This window comes from Schistocerca gregaria, chromosome 2 (genome assembly GCF_023897955.1).
Source record: "Schistocerca gregaria isolate iqSchGreg1 chromosome 2, iqSchGreg1.2, whole genome shotgun sequence".
Lineage (NCBI taxonomy): Eukaryota > Metazoa > Arthropoda > Insecta > Orthoptera > Acrididae > Schistocerca > Schistocerca gregaria.
Genome location: NC_064921.1, coordinates 760700719 through 760720591, shown reverse-complemented (window position 1 = coordinate 760720591; position 19873 = coordinate 760700719). Strand labels below are relative to the sequence as shown.

General features: G+C 37.1%; 1 protein-coding gene across 2 annotated transcripts in view; it reads left to right on the top strand.

Moving 5' to 3' along the window:
* LOC126334970 (tuberin) overlaps positions 1 to 19873 on the top strand; it is a 315576-nt gene that overhangs the window by 82184 nt on the left and 213519 nt on the right. For both annotated transcript variants that reach the window (XM_049997757.1, XM_049997758.1), the window contains exon 9: positions 19557 to 19729. In XM_049997757.1, coding sequence (XP_049853714.1) covers positions 19557 to 19729 — 173 coding nt within the window. The remainder of the gene's footprint in view (positions 1 to 19556; positions 19730 to 19873) is intronic.

Below are 19873 nucleotides of genomic sequence, written 5' to 3'. Positions count from 1 at the left end.
TGCTGTATTTTAGGTGGGAGATGGTCGACTACCTTTGCACTGTAGTACATAACTCCACTTTAAGTCCTGTGCAGGGAGGCAACAGCTACATGAAAATTATTTTTATGTCTTAAAATGATTCTGTAAATCACAGTTAAGTTGAAATTGATATTTATTGTCAAAAATAAAAACCATTGATGAATAAAAGTACTGGAAAGATCCTTAGAAAAATGTCCATAAGATATATGGTCATTTTCTTTACAGTGTATTTGTAGTGCTCACTTCAGCTAAATAAACACTTTATTTTACATTTACTGCCCCAGCAGATAATATAACAACACAACAAGGAGTGCAGATATGCCAAATAAGCCAACAACTGAGTGTATGTCAACACATTGAGAGATGTTTGTAAAGGCAAAAAGATGCCAAGTTTCTCGACTAGTTTATCTATGTGTTGTAATTTTAGCCTAGATGTCAAGGAATTTTACACAGTGTGTTTCACTTAGCATATGGCCATTAATAATTACTTCTGGTGCGGACAGGTCGTTGTTGTTGGTCATCAGCACACACAAAAGTTTGTGAACCATCCTTCAGAGTCTTTGGAAGATCATTTAATTGGGTTAAGAACAAGAGTGGGCCCAATTCTGATTCTTACGTCAACTCAAATGCATGTACCCCATTCTGAAGTTAATTTCAAGCCTCTGATAAGTTTGTTAGTGAGACCCTCTGTTTTCTGCTTTGAAGGTAAGACTCCACCATTGAGAAAGGTGTGCCAGTAATGCCATAACACTTTATTTGGTCAAGGAGAATTTTATAATATACACAATTGGCAAAATCACAGAGTATATTAACAAATAATTATTGTTTTTTTTAACTCTGCTAGCACTTTATCTGTGAGGTCTTGCATTGATTTTTCTGTGGAGAAACCTTTAGAAAACCAAACTGAGAGGCAGCTAACAAGTTTTGTGTGGTGAAATGAGTCAGTTGTCTATCATAAACCAATTTCTCAGGTGTTTTTCAAAATACTTTAAGGAGTGAAATTGATTTGTAATTAGAAGAGGTCTGCTTCTCAAGACTGTTAAAGATGGTGCTACTAGGGAACATTTATCCTTAATAGGAAATACACTCTGAGTCATTGGTTACAAAGAAATGTTAGCACTAGAACTGCAGATATTTGGACATACCTAGAACCACACTTGGATCACTAATGACCTTTGTGTCATTCTCTTTTATTTCCTGTGTCAGTGGGTTATTGTTACTACTAGTGAATCTGTCCTTTGAAGTGCTGGAAATTTTATTATGAAATCAACAAAAATAAAACAATTTTTCAGAAATTATCATTTATTATTTTAAAAAACTCACACATTTGCTGGACGCCTTTACTGGCTAACATCACATAATGAGCACAACTAATAGCCTTTGATGTACATTTGTTGCAGATAGTTTACTTGCACATATCAAACTTTACAAAAAATTTGTTTCCTTTACAGGTAGACTTTACAAGGCAGTGTGTTCGCTTTTCTTGTCTCTCAGGAATGTCTTCGGGCGTGATTGAGGTACTAGTCTCCCTGGTTGCTTGCTTCTCAGCAGGTTCCTACCCCAGCTGCAGTATGAAGTCTCTGTGTTTCAACTTTTTCTCATTTAGAACGTTGTACGATACACAGGCATATATCCCAGCCAAATGCAGCAGCTGTAAAATGTATGAAAAGGCCAAGGTCTCAATGGTGCTTTGACAGGGTATTTGTGAGCTGTTTGGTAGATCACATCCACTCCATATGTAGAGCTGTTATAAAATGTAACTATGTCTGGCTACTTTTCTGAACTACTTTCAATTTCACGTAAGGATGAGTAGTGTTGGGAATCATGACTTTCTTATTGCTCTTTCCCTGGTAAAGTGTCATAGTGGCATCATTCTTTTTCTGCAATGCTGTGCTGCTTAACACTTTTTTTTGCCTTCTTGATATAGACTGGAATTTTCCTGTGAGGTTGAGTTATGGTGCCCAATAGACTTGTTGCATTTGCTTTCAGGAGTTTAGAGAGGACCAAGAGGTGAAAAACTTGTCACATGTGATATTTCATCCTTTATTGAGGTAAGATTGCATCAATTTTTTCACAACAAAATCGCTAATATGCTCATCACTTGGCCTAATGTCATCCTTTCCTAGATAAGGGAAAGCATTCACAATATATTTGTAGTTTTTATCTACTGCTGTCCAGCACTTTTGCCCATTATTGCCCATGAACTATGTGAATCTGCAACAGCACTTTGAACAAAAAAGCTGCTCATTGTTATATATGTACCCAGTATGTAGTGACATTGTGCATTTGCAGTGAACTTATACCAGATTTCTGATACCAAAGCAAACTTGTTGTGTTTCAGTCATTCTGATCTTGTGATCTAATGTCAAATCTGAGATAACGCATTACCTCTCTGAAGCTGTCATGAGCCATTGTTGACTTCACAGAATTATTTCCCCACCTCTCTGACCACAATGTGTATAGATCTAGGGTCTTCGCTCCTACAGCACCTCAGATGTTCAATGCAGCTATAAAAGCTTGCAGTTCTTCAATGTTCATAGTCCAATCATCTGAACTAAATACTTGACGTGCTTCGGTCTGAATGCATTTTACAATGTGTTTCAAAATGTTGTCCATCATCATTAGATGCCAAGCACTGTAGCAGGTCCCATTCACGTTTTGTTTTGCATGCAGAGATGGTCCTGCATGATCTTTGAAAACATTATGTTGTCCATATTTGCCAACTAACAGTAAGTAACCTATAACTCCCACTTTCCAGGCCATTACATCTGGTACTGCAATATCTCTAACTGAATGAAACTGAACTAACCCACAGTCTTGGTCATTTAATTGTTAACAATCACCATGGCCCTGCATTAACCTAGTCATTTTGGCAGCTGTTCCTGTAATAATAGTAATTAGTATTACTACAAGTATTGGTTTTCAATATGTTGTGGAATATTAGAACAAAAACCACACCTCAACTACTTCTCCCCCATTTGCTTCACCTGGTCCTACTCAACCCAACAATCCACCTTTCTAGACGTTGACCTCCATCTCAAAGATGGCAACTTCAGTACCTCTCTCCATATCAGATCTACTGACCACCAGCAATACTTCCACCTTGACAGCTCCCACCCATTCCATACCAAGAAGTCCCTTCCATACAGCCTAGCCAACCGTGGCCGTCGCATCTGCAGTGATGAGCGATCCCTCTCAAAATATACCAAGGGTCTCACTGATGCCTTCACACCCTCCAACCTTTTACAAAAACGGATCTCCTATGCTTTATCTCTCTCGTCAATCACCAGCTCCCAATTCTGACCATTGGGCCACAGAAGAGTATTCCCCTAATCACTCAGTATCACCCAAGCCTGGAGCAACTGAACTGCATTTCCACCAGGGTTTCGACTATCTCTAATCATGCTCTGAAATGAGAAATGTTCTTCCTACTATCCTTCTCACTCCTCCCGCAGTGGAATTCCACCATCCACTGAACTTAGACAACATACTTGTCCACCCCAACACAACCCCTGCTCCCAACCCCGTACCTCATGGCTCATACTCCTGTAATAGACATATATACAGGACCTGCCCCATACTTCCTCCCCCAGTTATCTACTCCAGTCTGGTCACAAACATCACCTATCCCATCAACGGCTACCTGTTATCAAGGATCCTCTCTACTATGATCCAAAGTGAAAGCACTGTTACGGTGTGGCTAATGGATGTAAAGTAACTTGTAGAGATGATCATGATGTCACTTATCTTGATACTGCTGAATATCCATTGTACATGTGGCTTCGTTGAATAGGCAATGGTTGAGTCCCTTGCTGCTCTGGATGAAAAAGGTGTAGGTTTTGACTATTACCAGTCTACTGAAATCATGAAGCAGGATTCCACAATTTTTTGTTTAGAGAAAAAAAACACGTTTACTGTCAGAACTTTGAACTTGAAAGTAATTAAGTAAATTTCATGCTCTCGTATCACAAAAATTAAGTACTATTTGCATTGTGGACACCATAAGTTTATCAAGAAACACACATAGAAACAACAACTCTCAACTGTGGTCAAAACACAAGTGGCCGAAATAACGTTGCCGACCAAAGATCACAGAGTCATATTGACAAAAAGCTTAAGATTTCCGTATTGATTGTTGATACTGCATTTTTAAGTTACATGAAATATCAAATAGCATAAAGGATAATTCAGTGACAGTAATAATATGAGTGACAAAATTGTACATATAAATAATGCAAGTCAAACTTTTTAGAAATAATAAAAGTTGTAATTTAAATATACACACTTTCAAATTTCCATTGGTCGCAACATCTACCCTAACATCATACTAAGCGAATGCTTTTCAAAAACAACTTTAATTAGTGTGTAATATCTTGTAACACAATGGGCTCTTTTGGTAAGTTCCATTACAATAGGTCCCCAAGAATTTTGTAAGCATGAACATGTGAACAAAATTATGACACCAGAATAATGGAACTGCCAAGAATATGATTTTAAATAAATTAAAATTTTTATAGAATTGTTTTCATTGAATTTAACAACTTTTTGCCCATAACAGTTGGCATGAAATTATGTTTAACATTGAAATTGTGTTACACAAAGTAAAGGAACTCATACAGTTGTTAATTTTTTACAATTTTCAATTAGTTGAGTCTATAATGTCATAGCACTTCACATTAAACCGTTAAAAGGTTGTAACTTTTCACTACCGGTTTGTTTTACTTTCTTTTGTTAACCACTTTACTCGCTACTCACAGTAATGTGCCACATTGTCCGTCTGCAATTTGCTGACCTTCCTTAATAGGGTTGTTTTCTGCTTGTACTAAAGCAAGTCCATTTCCACAGCTTAGCTGTTTTTATTGCTTTGTTCATTATAATGCTGTGTTATCTAAAAATAAAATACAGAGATTACCTTTTGGTTACATAATGTTTGTATGTAAGTACATGGTTAGGATAAATATTTATCCTTCTGGTAATGTTTATCTAGTGGGAGAAGTTTACAGGATGTGTCTGAGTAATAATACAAAGATATAGACTGGTCCAAAAAAGGATCCTGTGACTAACAATAAATTCAATAAACTTGTAATACAAATGCATTAACATTTTGGGTGTAAAATGTCTTATCATAAACTATAACACCTACACCAAGGATAAACAACAAATTAAATTGTTTTCATAAGTAAAGCTACAGTCAGTCTGGTGCAAGAGTTCATATTCACAGTAAAAGTGGAAGGGTAGGGTCATGGTTGTTTGAAAGTATTAGTATACTGTGTTTATATCAAATTAGAAAAATATTACTGCCTATGCTTTGCAGTGTTTCAGAAACAAATATACAGTAATTCATGCTGTTTACTTAAAACGATTCTCCCCCTTGCTTAGTTGGACATTTCAGCAACTTAGATGTGCGGTAATTAAGACTCCGCCTTTAAGATTAAAAAAAATTAAAAACCCCTAATTGTTGTGAGACAAAATTAGTGCTGATTGGTGATTTACATTTTAAATGATGTCTCAACAAGTGTGGTGTGAGAATATTACACAAGCTAAAATTACACACATTATCAAATATCACTCAGATTGAATAGATATATAGGAATATCAAGAACTAACATGATTAGCATATTACATGTAAAGAAAATTCATTGCAAACACTTCATATAGCAAATACATTTTAAACAAATAATAAACATTTTCAAGGACACAAAACTGTATCATAAAATAAGTCAATTTTTTTATACACAACATTTCATAAGATATTCCCGACACTTGACTCCATGTGTCTACAAGGAACTTGCCTTCCCAGGTACCAACTTTTACTCTAATGAATGGACTACATATGTCATCACCATTTTTGGACTGAACATATTCATACAAAAAATCATTTTCAGTTTCACTAAAATGATGACTTCCAGAAATACAATTATCTATATGTTACTGTCACTTTTCTTACCTGCTATCATTACATTTACATGCATATCATTAACACTGTCACTTGCATTGAAAATTTCATTAATCCAAACACTTTCATCAGCATAACATTGTTTTTCACTAAGGTGCTTATCCTTCAGTTGTTCAACAATAATATGTTTAGTATTTCGCCACCAACCAGGATATCAAATTTGACACACATTAAGAATCATTTTTCTAAAATTACCATTGTTTCTAATTGCATCACTATTTAGCCACATATTATAAAGAAATAATTCACCTTTGTTCATTACAAATTGTAGTCTACTTGCACAGTCAGGTTTACTATTTAGAGAATATTTATTAACTACACATGTTTCTTCATAAGACGTTGGATTACAGAACCTATTGGTTGTGACACTGACTTTAACACCACTTAAATTGTTAACAACCTCCTTTGGTATATCTACAACATGCATAATATCAGTTTCTCCCACAACACCTAAAGATTCCATTTCCTTTTTCAAACAAACAAAATATTTCTCGCCATCATCATGTACCATTAAATCTTCATTTTCCCAAATACTACAACCATCATCAACCCCTCTTTCCTGAAAACTTACAATTTTGCTTTCACATCCAAGTGTACTTAATCCTTTGCTCATTAAATCAGTGTCAAAATTTGCTCACCTGGTTCCCTCATCAGTGCTTCAGTTCCTAAATCATGTAAATTGTTAACCTGTCAGTCCTCTTACTAACTACAAGTTTCTGCCCACTCATAAAATTCAACTAAGTCAATTACTTCCTCTGGCTCTTTATTACAACCAATGTGTTCATTCCTCTTACCTGCATTGTTAGTGTTAGATGGGTAACAAGTGTCCTTAACAGATACTAAGTTTACAGGGTAGTGCACATTCATAAGGTAACTACTCATTACTTCAGATGTATCTTTTGGTACAGTGTAGTCACTGGTATTGGTCCATTTAATATCTACACTTTTTTGCCCCTACCTTGTGGACCGACAATAAAGCGCCTGCTAGTTTTTTACGTCATAACTTCCCATAGCGTTTTGTCTCCTGGTGTCTCTAGGTTCATGCACATTCCTATTCCTGTTTTTAATCTCTCTCATTGTTTCTGTTCCAGTTGTTCCCAGATCGTCCTCTTCAATGGAAATTATAGTTTTCCTTGAATGGAAATTACTATTATTGTGACTATTTTGTTCCCTATGATGAAAACTATGGTTGTTAGGCTTACTGCTGTTCTCCCTTCTGTTAAAATTAGTACATCCCCAACTATGATTCCCACCTTTCTGTGTGTGACTGAAATAGTTTTGTGGTTTCCCCACTTTGTCTAAGATTCTGTCTAGTTTGCCTACGTAGTTTAAAAATTGTTCAGTGTTGTTATCCGGTCCATATAAACTTGCATATCAGTTGGCAATCTCTTTAAAGCATCAATCTGTGTGAGCTCATCGAAGGGTTTACTCAAATGTACAAGTTTCTTCAATTGATTTTTACAAAACTGTTTCATAGTTCTTGTGTTTTCCTATAATTTGGTCCATTCAGGAACTCACTCTTTATCCTTGCTTGTTCAGTTTCAGACCAGAACCATTTTAAGAAATCAGTTTCAAATTCTGCATAAGACATGCCCATAGAAAAATTTTGATTGGGCCATGACAAAGATTCCCCCTCCAAAATTTCTTTTACAAACTTAATTTTCAAACTTTCACTCATATTAGGCAAAAAGTTGATCCTACAACTCTGCAGAAAGTTGACAGGATGCAAACTACACTTATTAGAAAAGTTTTTAACTGTAATATTGGATAATACTGTACATGTGTTCATAGACAATTTTTTATAGTTACGTCATTGCTCAGTATTCAAAATTATGGTGTAACTCTGATACTGTACTTTGTAGTTCACTAACGTTTGTCTTCGTTTAAACCTCGTGAAGTTTTGCAGCGTCACTGGCTGTTTCCACTTTATTATTGACAACAGATACTTTCAAATCTACTCTACTTTCAGGATCTACAGCCATAGCTTTTAATTTAAACAGACTGCATCTGTTTGTCTGTTAACATTAACAAAATACTTTGCATTTTTGTCTCTGTCTGTGACCAGTTCATTTCTTAGAGAATTTGGTTACTCAGACTAGATTTTGCTTCTCCCACTTTAGATTCTACCACCAAAATCTTTGTTTCTGGCCTGCCAAGTTTCTTGTCTATCTTTGATGTGTCATTGCAAAGTTTATTACCTGAAAGTAAGACATTGTCAGTTTTTCTTTTTGTCACTCCCTTAAGATGCGACACTTTCCTGAAAACTGTCAGAGACCATCAGATTCATGTTTTGTAACTGTTCCTGATTAGCTTGTAAGCATGCTGCAACTGTTTGATTTAAAGCTAATGATTCTCCATCATTAATAACACTGATTTTATTTCCGAAATCTCCCATTCTGATGGAAGCTTCTTTGAATGACTCTTCTTCTATTTTTATCGGCATGTGTAAGTCCCCTGAGACTAAGAAATTTTCACAATCCTGCTCGGATTCAGGACCGCTTTCCTGTTTTACAATGGTCATTTTCATAAAATTTCACAAACAAAATAATAAAAAGAATAAAAAAGCACTACACAACGTACTTATCTTTTCAGTGGGGGCTTCACTCATGTGGTCAGTCCGCTTTACTGTTTCGTTTCATCTCCTTTGACTTCCATGTATTGCACTTCTGGGATGTTTCATCAATCCGTGTCCATATAAATGTCTTACTCTTGGATGAGCCACCAGTTATCATGGTCCCTCTCTACTATGATGCAAAGTTGTTTCCATAAAGACACTGTTGCAGTGTGGCTTATGGATGTAAAGTAATTTGTGGAGATGATCATGCTGTTACTTATCTTGATGCTGCTGAATATCCGTTGTACATGTGGCTTCATTGTCTAGGCGATGATTGATTCCTTTGCTGCTCCAGCTGAAAAAGGTGTTTGTTTTGACTATTACCAGACTACCGAAATCATGAAGCAGTATTCCATGATCTTTTATTTGGAAATTAACACTAATTTACTGTCAGAACTTTGAACTTGAAAGTAATTTAATAAATTTCACACTCTTGAATCACAAAAATTAAGTACCACTTCCATTGTGGACACCACACTTTTATCAAGAAACACACATAAAACAACAACTCTTGACCACAGCCAAAACACAAGTGGCCAAAATCTTGTTGCTGACCAAAGATCACACAGTCACATCGACAAAGAGCTTAATATTTCTGTATCAATTATTGATACTGCATTTTTAAGTTACATGAAATATGAAATAATATAAAGGATAATTCAGTGACAATAATAATATGAGTGACAAAAATGTACATATAAATAATGCAAGTCAAACTTTTAGAAATAATAAAAGTTGTAATTTAAATATACACACTTTCAAATTTTCATTGTTCGCGACACCTACCCTAACATCATACTAAGCGAATGCTTTTCGAAAACAACTTTAATTAGCATAATATCTCATAACACAATGGGCTCTATTGGTCAGTTCCATTCCACTGTGCAACCAGTCATATGATCCACAAGCTAAGCTGCAACCACTATGCTGCATTGTGGGCATCACAACCAACAAGCTGTCTGTCTGCATGAATGGCCACCGACAACTGTGGCCAAGAAACAAGTGGGCCACCCTGTTGCTGAACACGCTGCCAAACATGACATTCTTCACTTCAGTGACTGCTTCGCAGCCTGCAGCATATGAATCCTTCCCACCAACACCAGCTTTTCTGAATTGCGCAGGTGGGAACTTTCACTGCAATACATCATATGTTCCCGTAACCCTCCTGGCCTCAACCTTCGTTAATATTGTCCTCACCCATCAATCTCCTTCCCTGTTCCCACTACACACCCCTCATTCCACTATCACAGTTCTTTTTACATCTCTCCTTTTCCACTACCCCCCCCCCCCCCCCCCTCCCCTTGCCCTCTGTCTAACCTGTCCGCAGCCTATGGTCTAGTGGCTAGCGTTGCTGCCTCTGGATCCCGGGGTCCTGGACTTGATTTCCTGTGTGGTTGGGGATTCTCTCTGCCTGGGGACTGGGCGTTTGTGTTGTCCTCATCATTTCATCATCATCATAATTTGTGACAGTGATAAATTGGATTGTGAAAACAAAATGGACTGTATATAAATTGGGACTTTGTACAGGCACTGATGATCGTGCAGTTGGAGTGCCCCAGAAACCAATCATCATTGTCGTCTAACCTGCAGCATTTCACTGTCTGCCACCCCTACCCTACTATCCCTTCCCCCTCCCCTACTATTCCTCCCTCTCCCAACAATAGCCCCCTCCTTATCACCACCCAGTCGCCATTCCCATCATACACTGGTGCTGCTGCTCACAGTGTGGCAGCAGTTGCCTGAGACTGCAGTCGTGCTTGTGAGTTGCGTGGAGTTTGTGTTTTTTTTTTTTGTGTGTGTGTGGGGGGGGGGGGGGTTATTTTTTATGAAGGCCTTGCTGGCTGAAAGTTTTATTTGTGACAGTCTTTTTGTTGTGTGTATCTGCGACTCAGCATCTCCACTATATGGTGAGTAGCTACTTTCCTGTTCGTAATATTGTCACATTCCATCCTGGATTTTTCATCATAACTAGCAGGTTTACTACTTTTAAAGTGATGTGATGAGTTTTGTGATCTTCATAGGGGTTTTATTTTTGAAACTGTCCATTGGTTGTGTGTGCAGGGCCTCCACAAGTAACTATAGCGTATCTTTTGTTTATTAGTTGGTGCAACTTTTGCTGCCTTGTGAGGCACTAATCATTGAACCTGATTGTGAATGATTTGAAAGTGTCTCACTTTCTACCACATCTATTTCTTATTGGTTAAATTTCATTTTAACACTTTTTTGTTGAATAATATTCCAAATAATCTTTTCCTTATTGTTGGAATGTTTCGTTTTTTGAGCATAGTGAATGTGTTTCGCATTTTTAGTAGCTGATGGTATGATTTTACCAGATTTTTATGCACATATCTAGTTCTGTAGGACCAAATTGAGGAGCACACATCCAAGGTCATGGAAGGTGTCAGTACATGAAATTACAACTTAAAAAAAATAACAGATAAAATAAAATGTTTATGAACCCAAAAAAGACAATCCGTAATTTTATGTCAACACAATCAACAATATAACAAAGGAATCAGCTTAATTTTTCAAATAACTCGTCAACAGAAAAGGAGTGACCCATGAGAAAACTCTTCCGTTATGGTTTGAAAGCAGATTTTTGAATTCTTGTGGTAGCTTATTGAAAATGGATGCAATAGCGTACTGCACACCTTTCTGCGTAAGAGTCAAGGAAGTGCAATCCAAATGCAGATTGGGTTTCTGTCTAGTATTAACTGAGTGGCCTCTCAATTCCCAAGAATTACCAGCTTTCAATGTCAGAACACCCAGACTAATAAACAGGGGTGAACAAGAGGTTCGCGAACTTACACCACTTATTGCCAGAACCGCTCGTTTCTGAGCCAAAAAAATCCTTTGACAATGAGAAAAGTTACTCAAAAATATAATACAGTACATCATAAGCAAATGACAATAATCAAAGTAGACTACTTTTCCTGTTGAACTATCATGTACTTCAGATACCATTTGAATAGTGAAACTAGTAGCATTAAGTCTTTGAACAAGATCCTTAATGTGGGCTTTCCACAACAGTTTACTGTCCATCTGAACACCTAGAAATCTGAACTGTTGAGTTTCAATAATCATATGCTCATTCTTTGAAATTAAGATGTTGAGTTTTCTTGAATTGGGTGTTTAAACTGATTCTTACTGTGCTTTAGCATTAGTTTATTTTCAACAAACCTTGAACTTACATCTTGAACTACACTATTTGAAACAGTGCCAACATTGCACACAGCATGCTTTACTACAAAACTAGTGTTACCAATGTAGAGACCAGTTATAGGCATCATGAAAACCTTAAAATATGCCTGCAAATATGCATGAAAAATGCTTAAAATGCATCGAAAGTGTCAAAATATGCAATATCAAACATGGTGTGATGTTTGAAATTTTCCCGGCGTACTGATTGTACTCACCTGAAGATGGCCAAAAGACTTTGCGCCGAAATATCGTGGCAAGATGTTACTGACTTATGGCAGTTCTCCCGTGTTTTTATGGAACAACCAAACATGGTAGTTACTGCATTATATCTCAGTTGAACCTGTGCATATCAATTACAAGGAAGAGTGCCAGCCATGCGAAAAATTGGAATGTTTAAAACACTGATACGATTTTCTGAATACTTTCTGGTAGAAGTTAGTTAGGGGCCCTTTCTGGGATTATTTTAAAAATAATTGCCAAATGCAGATGCATACCTTGTTTCAAGAATTGTTCCTTCTCTGCTCTTGTTTTCGGTATCAAGCGGATGCGATGCGAGTGGGTCGGGGCAAAATATGTACAGGACCAACTTCGAGATATATCACAAGCAGAGGGGCACACTCAAAAACTCCATAATATTTTATTTTAAAAGAACAACATACAATTATGAATTTTTTTGAAGAGCATTAACTTTTAATTAATACTATTGGACTAAAGCATCATTTAAAATTTATTTTACATATTTCTGCTATTATAAACATAAATGATCAAGTACTGTTCCAAATGTACGATAGTAAGATTGTGTCTTTGATCACTCAAAACATTTTTATAAGCAGAAAAGGACCATTTACATCAACGAGGTAACTGGGCGGTATTTGAATTTGGGTGGTATGTTGGTACTTATTGTTTCTGGTAAAAGTTCACCTGTCCCATTAATAAAGCTATCAGTTTGACACGAGGGTTCAAAGCCTGGGTTATTGTTTAAAATGTTTTTAAACTTTTCTTTAAGTTTTCTTGGGAATACCTCCTGCAATGAGAAGCACACTTGAATAATTTTATTCATTAACTGAATAGATTTATTCAATGCCAAACCTTGAGTTTCAACCTTTTTAATACTTGCAGGTATATGGGAAAAATGAGTGCTAATCACAGCATTATCTTTTTTAATACTGGAACCATTAAAAGCTTCCTGGCTTTATCATATCCATGAGAGTCCGTAGTCTTCAGTGATTTAATTATTGACTCAAACTCCCCCTTGTCCCCTTCAGACATCAGTCTCAGAAAGACATGTTCCAAGAGTGTTATATGATTCCCTGTAGAAACTAAGTTTGTATTTAATTCACAAGCAATGCTCAGAAAGTGGTTGTTAACTACTGTACATACGAGGACCACTCCAAAAGAAATGCACACTATTTTTGTAAAAATACAGTTTTCATTCTGCACGTGTGAAAGTTTTACAGTGTGTAGATACATCCTTCCCGCCTGTTTTCAAACTTAGTTCAAACTATTCCCGTGAGTGGCACCATCACAGCATGTCTTCAAGATGGCTGCTACACTTGACATTCATCAGAAGCAACGTGCTGTCATAGAATTCCTGTGCTGTGAAAACGAGACAGTGGGAAACATCCACAAGAGGTTGAAAAAGGTGTATGGAGATGCTGCTGTCGATTGCAGTACAGTTAGTTGGTGGACAAGCAGGTTACATGATGAAAACGGGCACAGCAATGTTGAGGATTGTCCTAGCAGCGGCAGGCCTCATACTGACAGATGCATCACAGTGACGAATTGTCACACTACATTGGGATAGGGGAAGGAAGTGTTTGCAGAATATAGAAAGTGTTAGCATTAAAAGAGGTTTATGCCAGGTAGGTTCGCAGGAGGTTGACAGTGGCTCACAAAGAAACAAGAAAAGCGGTACTTTTGGAACAGTACGAGAATGGTGGAGATGAATTAATGAATTACTTGGAAGGATTGTGACAGGCGATGAAACATAGCTCCATCATTTTTCACCAGAGACGAAGAGGCAATCAGTGGAGTGGCATCATGAAAATTCACCCAAGGAAAAAAAATTCAAAACTACACCTTCTGCTGGAAAAGTTATGGCTGCGGTGTTTTTCGATTCAGAAGGACTCTTGCTTGTGGACATCATGCCAAGCGGAACTACCTAAAATTCTGGTGCATATGTGACGACACTGAAGAAACTTCAAGCTTGACTGAGTTGTGTTCGTCCACATCAGCAAAAGCAGGATGTTTTGCTGTTGCACAACAATGCATGACCAAATGTCAGTCAAAAAACCATGGAAGTGATCACAAAACTCGGATGGACAACACTGAAACACTAGCCTTACAGTCCTGACCTGGCTCCATTTGACTATCATCTCTTTGGGGAACTGCAAGGCTCTCTTCGTGGAACAAGGTTTGAAGATGATGACTCCCTTGCGCACGCTGCCAAACTGTGGTTCCAAGAGGTTGGTCCAGAATTTTACCGTGTTGGTATACAGGCTCTGGTTCCAAGATGGCGTAAGGCAGTTGAGAGGGATGGAAATTATGTGTAGAAATGAAAATATTGCTCTTAAAGAATGTATTTACACACTGTAAAACTTTCAAACATGTAGAATAAAAGATGGCTTAAAAAAAAGTGTGCATTTCTTTTGGAGTGACCCTAATATATCTGTATTATCAGTGACAAGAAACATTTTTACTCTGAACCGACTTTATATCATCGACCTTGTGCTGCTGACCAGACACTTCCTTCATGACTGAACATATAATTTTAATGTTATCCTCTCTGGATTGTGACTACCACTAACATTTTGATATAATTCCCACTTTGTTCTACATGATATCCTTATCCCACTAGTCAGCCACCAAGGCTGCTGTTTACTGCTGATACCCTGTTTAGAATATTCTAATGGAAAGCAGCTTTCAAAAAGCAAGATAAATGTGTTAAGGAAAGTATTATATTTGTCATTTGTGTTATCGGCTATGAACATCCTGCCACTCTTGTTTCTTAATGAAGTTTAAAAAAGACTCTGTTGCCAGCGGATTAGCTTTTAAATACAATTATATATGTTATTATTGTATTTATATTATACTATTAGTATTATATTATAAATGCAATTATGTACAACTTTTAAATAAAATAGAAAGAAACTTCCACATGGGAAAAATATATTAAAAACAAAGATTCCAAGACTTAACAAGCGGGAAAGTGCCGGTATATAGGCACAATGAATAAAACACACAAACACATACACAGAATTTCGAGCTTTCGCAACCGGCGGCTGCTTCGTCAGGAAAGAGGGAAGGAAAAGAAAGATGAAAGGATGTGGTTTTTAAGGGAGAGGGTAAGGAGTCATTCCGATCCCGGGAGCGGAAAGAGTTACCTTAGGGGGAATAAAGGATAGGTATATGCTACGCGCGCACACGCGCACACACGCACATATCCATCCATACACACACAGACACAAGCAGACATATTTAAAGGCCAAACATTTGTTTGAGTACAAAAACGTTTTAGTGTTAAAATTTGTGCATCATGGTCTGAAAGTCCATTCCCCTATTTACTAACAAAATGTCCATCTAGGAATGAAAAATGAATAAACATATTGTCTGTGGTTGTGCTATTGTTCCCCTGCACCCTGGCTGGAAAAAAACACAGTCTACATCAGATCATATGAACCTAGGAGATGTTCCAACATCCTCCTTCTCGCCCAATCACATACGAAATTAATATTGAAGTGACCATGTATAACTAATTTATGGTACTTCCTGTAAAGTGAACAAAGAACCCTCTCTAGCTTGAGCAGAAATTCTCTGAAGTCAGAGTTAGTGGATCTGCAAATAACAACATTTAAAAGTTTAGCTCCACTAAATTCCACTGCCGCTGCACAACTTTCAAGTACCTGTTCAGAGCGGTGATATGTCTACAGACTCAAATGGAATACTGTTCATTATGTACTTGGCCACTCCCCCACTCCCCAAATAACTCTCAAAACAGCCAGCTAATCTGTATCCTGAATTGTCAAATTATCGAAATGGACCAACTACTATGGGAATCTTTCCACAAGTGATCATCCCACCACCGCCCACTACACTGTCACTGTAAACTTTGCCATCCTGCCCTCCCCATACCTATTGAGGTGCAGGTGATGCCTAGTGAAACCCGATGTATTGACAGACTCAACTGGCACCACTGCAATGGGAGCCATGCCCTCTGCCACCAGTGCCTTCTCCAGCCCCATGTTATCATGTCTAACAGCAGCATTAAGATAAAGCTGATCATGGTGCTGAAACGGCTACCTAGACTGCACATTAGTGCCACCAGTTTGAGTAGCTATCTTAAAGAGGTCACCATCTATATCATACTCCCCGTCCCTATCTATACTATTCCCACTCCCAACCACAATCACTGCCTGATTCTCTTTTGGAAAATTGCCACACAACTCCCCTGCATTAACACTCACTTGGGCCAACCTTGCACTACTGGTACTCTCTCCCCAACACTTCCTGCAACTGCTGGCTGACACCTCTGCCATGCGAACTACCTAGCAGCAGAACCTTCTTCATTCTGTTAGAATTTCAACTGGCTTAGGATCCCTAACTGCTGAGGAATGCTGCATGTTTCATACACCTACAGCAACAAGAGACTCGTTTTGACTGAACTCTGGCAGTTGATCAGATATGTTGGTTGTACACAAAGTACAGCTGTTTGAATATCTCCTCCTCCTAGCTACCTTCTTACCAACTTCCAGTTCCCATTCCCCAGTGCCATTCACCCTCCCCATCCTATCTAGTTCCTCCCCTGTGTTTTGTAACTGCACCTGAGCGGCACAGATCTAGCACTCCTGCTCCTCTATCAATTTATTTTTGATACAAATTCTGTATTTCCAGAAGAGGATCTAGCTAGAATGCCCCCTGGCTTCCCCACTGCATTCCCTTCAACGAAAATACTTTCAACAAATCTCACTCCGTAACCCACTACTCACAAACCTACAACAAAGCCAGCTTCTCTCTCATGGTAAAATGTTTACAGTGACTGAAAAAATAAAAGTCTACATTACATAAGTTTAATGACTACTGTAGGACTATTTAAGGAACTAACAATAGTGATCTTGAATTTTGCTCTCTGCTAAGAAAACTACTACTTTTATTAAAACTAGGGCACCACAAGTAACACCAGTACCACAAAAAATCCACATAGTTTCTTATTTAAAAACAAAAATTCAGGCAACCACTGGAACACTCAATGAAATTAAACAAAGTGAACAATACTTTTACTGAAATGTTTCACTACAAACAATAAGAAATGACAGCTTAAAACTATCGTACAAAGTTTAATAAATGATGTCAATGCACAAACAGCTCTATAAAACACAATTGGTGAAAGATTCCAAAAGTTTATTACACCTTTATTTCGTCAGAAACAGCATGAGACACCACTGAAAGCTACTAAGTTTAATAACTGAATAACGGTGCACAAACAACTTTGTCAGAACTTAAGAACCACTACAGCTGCAAGTGCACACTGTGAAGTGTAAACGCACATCTAATATTTGGATGAACAAATGAAAACTACTAAATTTAATATTCGAATACAGTGCACAAACAACTTTGTCAGTACTTAGCTTTAGAACCGCTACAGCTGCAACCGTACACTGAAATGTAAATGCACTACTGAGACTTTGATGAATGACATTAGCACACTCCCGAATAATGGACCACTCAAATCAATAACACAAATAGAAAGACTGAGATGAATTTTACAGAAAATATTAACACCAATAATCATCAAAATACGTATCTGAAGTCTAAAACTTTATAAAATATTGACATACAATTTGAAGAACTGTCCAAAACGTGAAGTCACACCAGTGATCTAAATGCAATGGAGTTTCAACTTTCAACTACAGCTTGTCCTTGGAATAAGATAGAACCCTCTCTTCCTGTCACAATATACTCAGATAACAAAAGTTGTCCACCCCTGATCCTTCTATAACAATAAAGGAAAACCATAGTGGAAAAATATGTAAAATAATGGGAATACAACTATTTACCTTAAGAGGATTGGTATGTGGCACACTGGAATGTTAATAAAAACAGGTAACACTAGCTTTTGATCTATTTCTAATAAGAGTACACACACACACACACACACACACAAACCATTGTACGCACAAGCAGAATCAGAACATCATTAGAAATGATAGAGAAGATAAGGCCTGCTTCTATTTTGGATTATAATAAAAACAAGGCTGGTATGCACCACTGATACCAGCTAATGTGCTTCTATCATTTTTGAGAAGAAGCAAATAAAGTGGTGGAAGAAAGCATTTTTCACATTATTATTATGATGGTGATTGTAAATTCATATGTTTTATGCAAAACATCAAGGTCTTTTAGCAAACATCTTGTTGACTTTGAATTGGCTGGGAATTTGAAGCACAAAGAAGGCCTTGTTGAATCAACTTCCACTCAACATAGTTCAGCTGTAAACAGACTTCACACAAAAACATTTTCTGAAATTTATTCCGGCTACAGAAATATCAAAATGGTCTGTTAGGCAATGTAAGGTTTCTGTTGAACGAAGCAAGGCAAAATCTGAGAGAGTGGTAAGAAAAGATACCATGTACTGTTGTGAAGAATGTGACACAGGATTTTGTTTTCCAAAATGCTTCAAATTTTTTTATAGCAAGGCAGATGTAAATAATAAATTTTCAATTAAAAAAAAACTACATTTTCAAGCTGTGTTATTTTTCGTTCCAACAACTTCTAATTCTAAGGAAATGAAAGACAAAAAAATTTTGTCAATGTTGTGAAAAAAATATTTTCATTTCAATATTAGTAAAATGGCCACTGACATAAGTGTATGTTTGTTAGATAGATAGACTTGCGAGAAAAAAGACCCCGCATTCAGCTGCAACAAAATGACTTAAATTCTGTGCTGTAGAACTTCCTACATAAAATTCAGGAAACTTATGAGAAAGTAGAGTATTTGCCATTTGAGCCACACTCTAGCCACACAGTTCTCAAATTATTAATACAGATTGTGTGTGCTGGTGCCTAGACTTTAATGTTTTCCATAGAATAATTTTTATTTATTTAAACATAGTGTGCTATTCTGAGATTCTTTCAATACTTGTAAAACTTTTTCAAACTTCTTTTCCATTTAAGCCCACACCTGAATTTTCTCCCTGCTCATTTTCCCTTTAATGAAACATGTCAAGCTATTAATTCTATTTGGTCTCAAGTTTTTTGACGCACTTTTGGTAACTCCTCTACATTCTATTTGACATTTAATTATTCAAGTTCACTGACCTCTTTCCTGATCCCAAATTTCAGCAATTTGTTGTCCATAAACAAAAAGAATGTAACCTATTGTGTTTTCAAAGTTTGTCTTATTGTCTAGTTGAACTAACTGTGTGTTGCAGGGTGTGGTTGCTAAAATAACTGGATGTTCTTCATGGCCTAATAGAATTGCTCAAATTAACTAAGGCCACTACTCCCTGTATTTCATCCAAACCTAAATACAGATATCTCAACAACTCTTTTGTAACAGTAATAATCTCCTGTGGTGGTCTTTTATGATGGCCATTTCATGCATGTGTTTCCAGCTAATGACATCTCACACTTAATGCACAAAGTGTTATTTTCTGTTCTAACCGGCTTGCATGTGCACACAAAGGCTTCACCAACTATAATACTAGTTTACATGTCTCACAATATTGCTTCATCAATTTAATTCCTCAAATAATATGTTTCTGACATCAGGAGGTCTCAGTGCTACGTCTTGTGACTTACTTAGCGAATTCTATAGTACCAACACGTGCTGAGTGGCTGTGCAAACTTGGCAACCTGATGGAACGATATTTTCGGCAGGAAATACGTACAAGTATTCGTGTAAAGGTTCTGGAAATTCTCTCTGTCATCATTGAGAAAAACAGGTAAGATGGGCTAAAGTTATTTCCATTTAGAATTTTATTTTTGCTGTTAGCATTTTAGGACACTTGTGTATTGTGAACTGTGTACTCAAATTTAGTGAAGATTAGAGAATGTGGTCCAAACACGTCATTTTCATGACAAGTGGG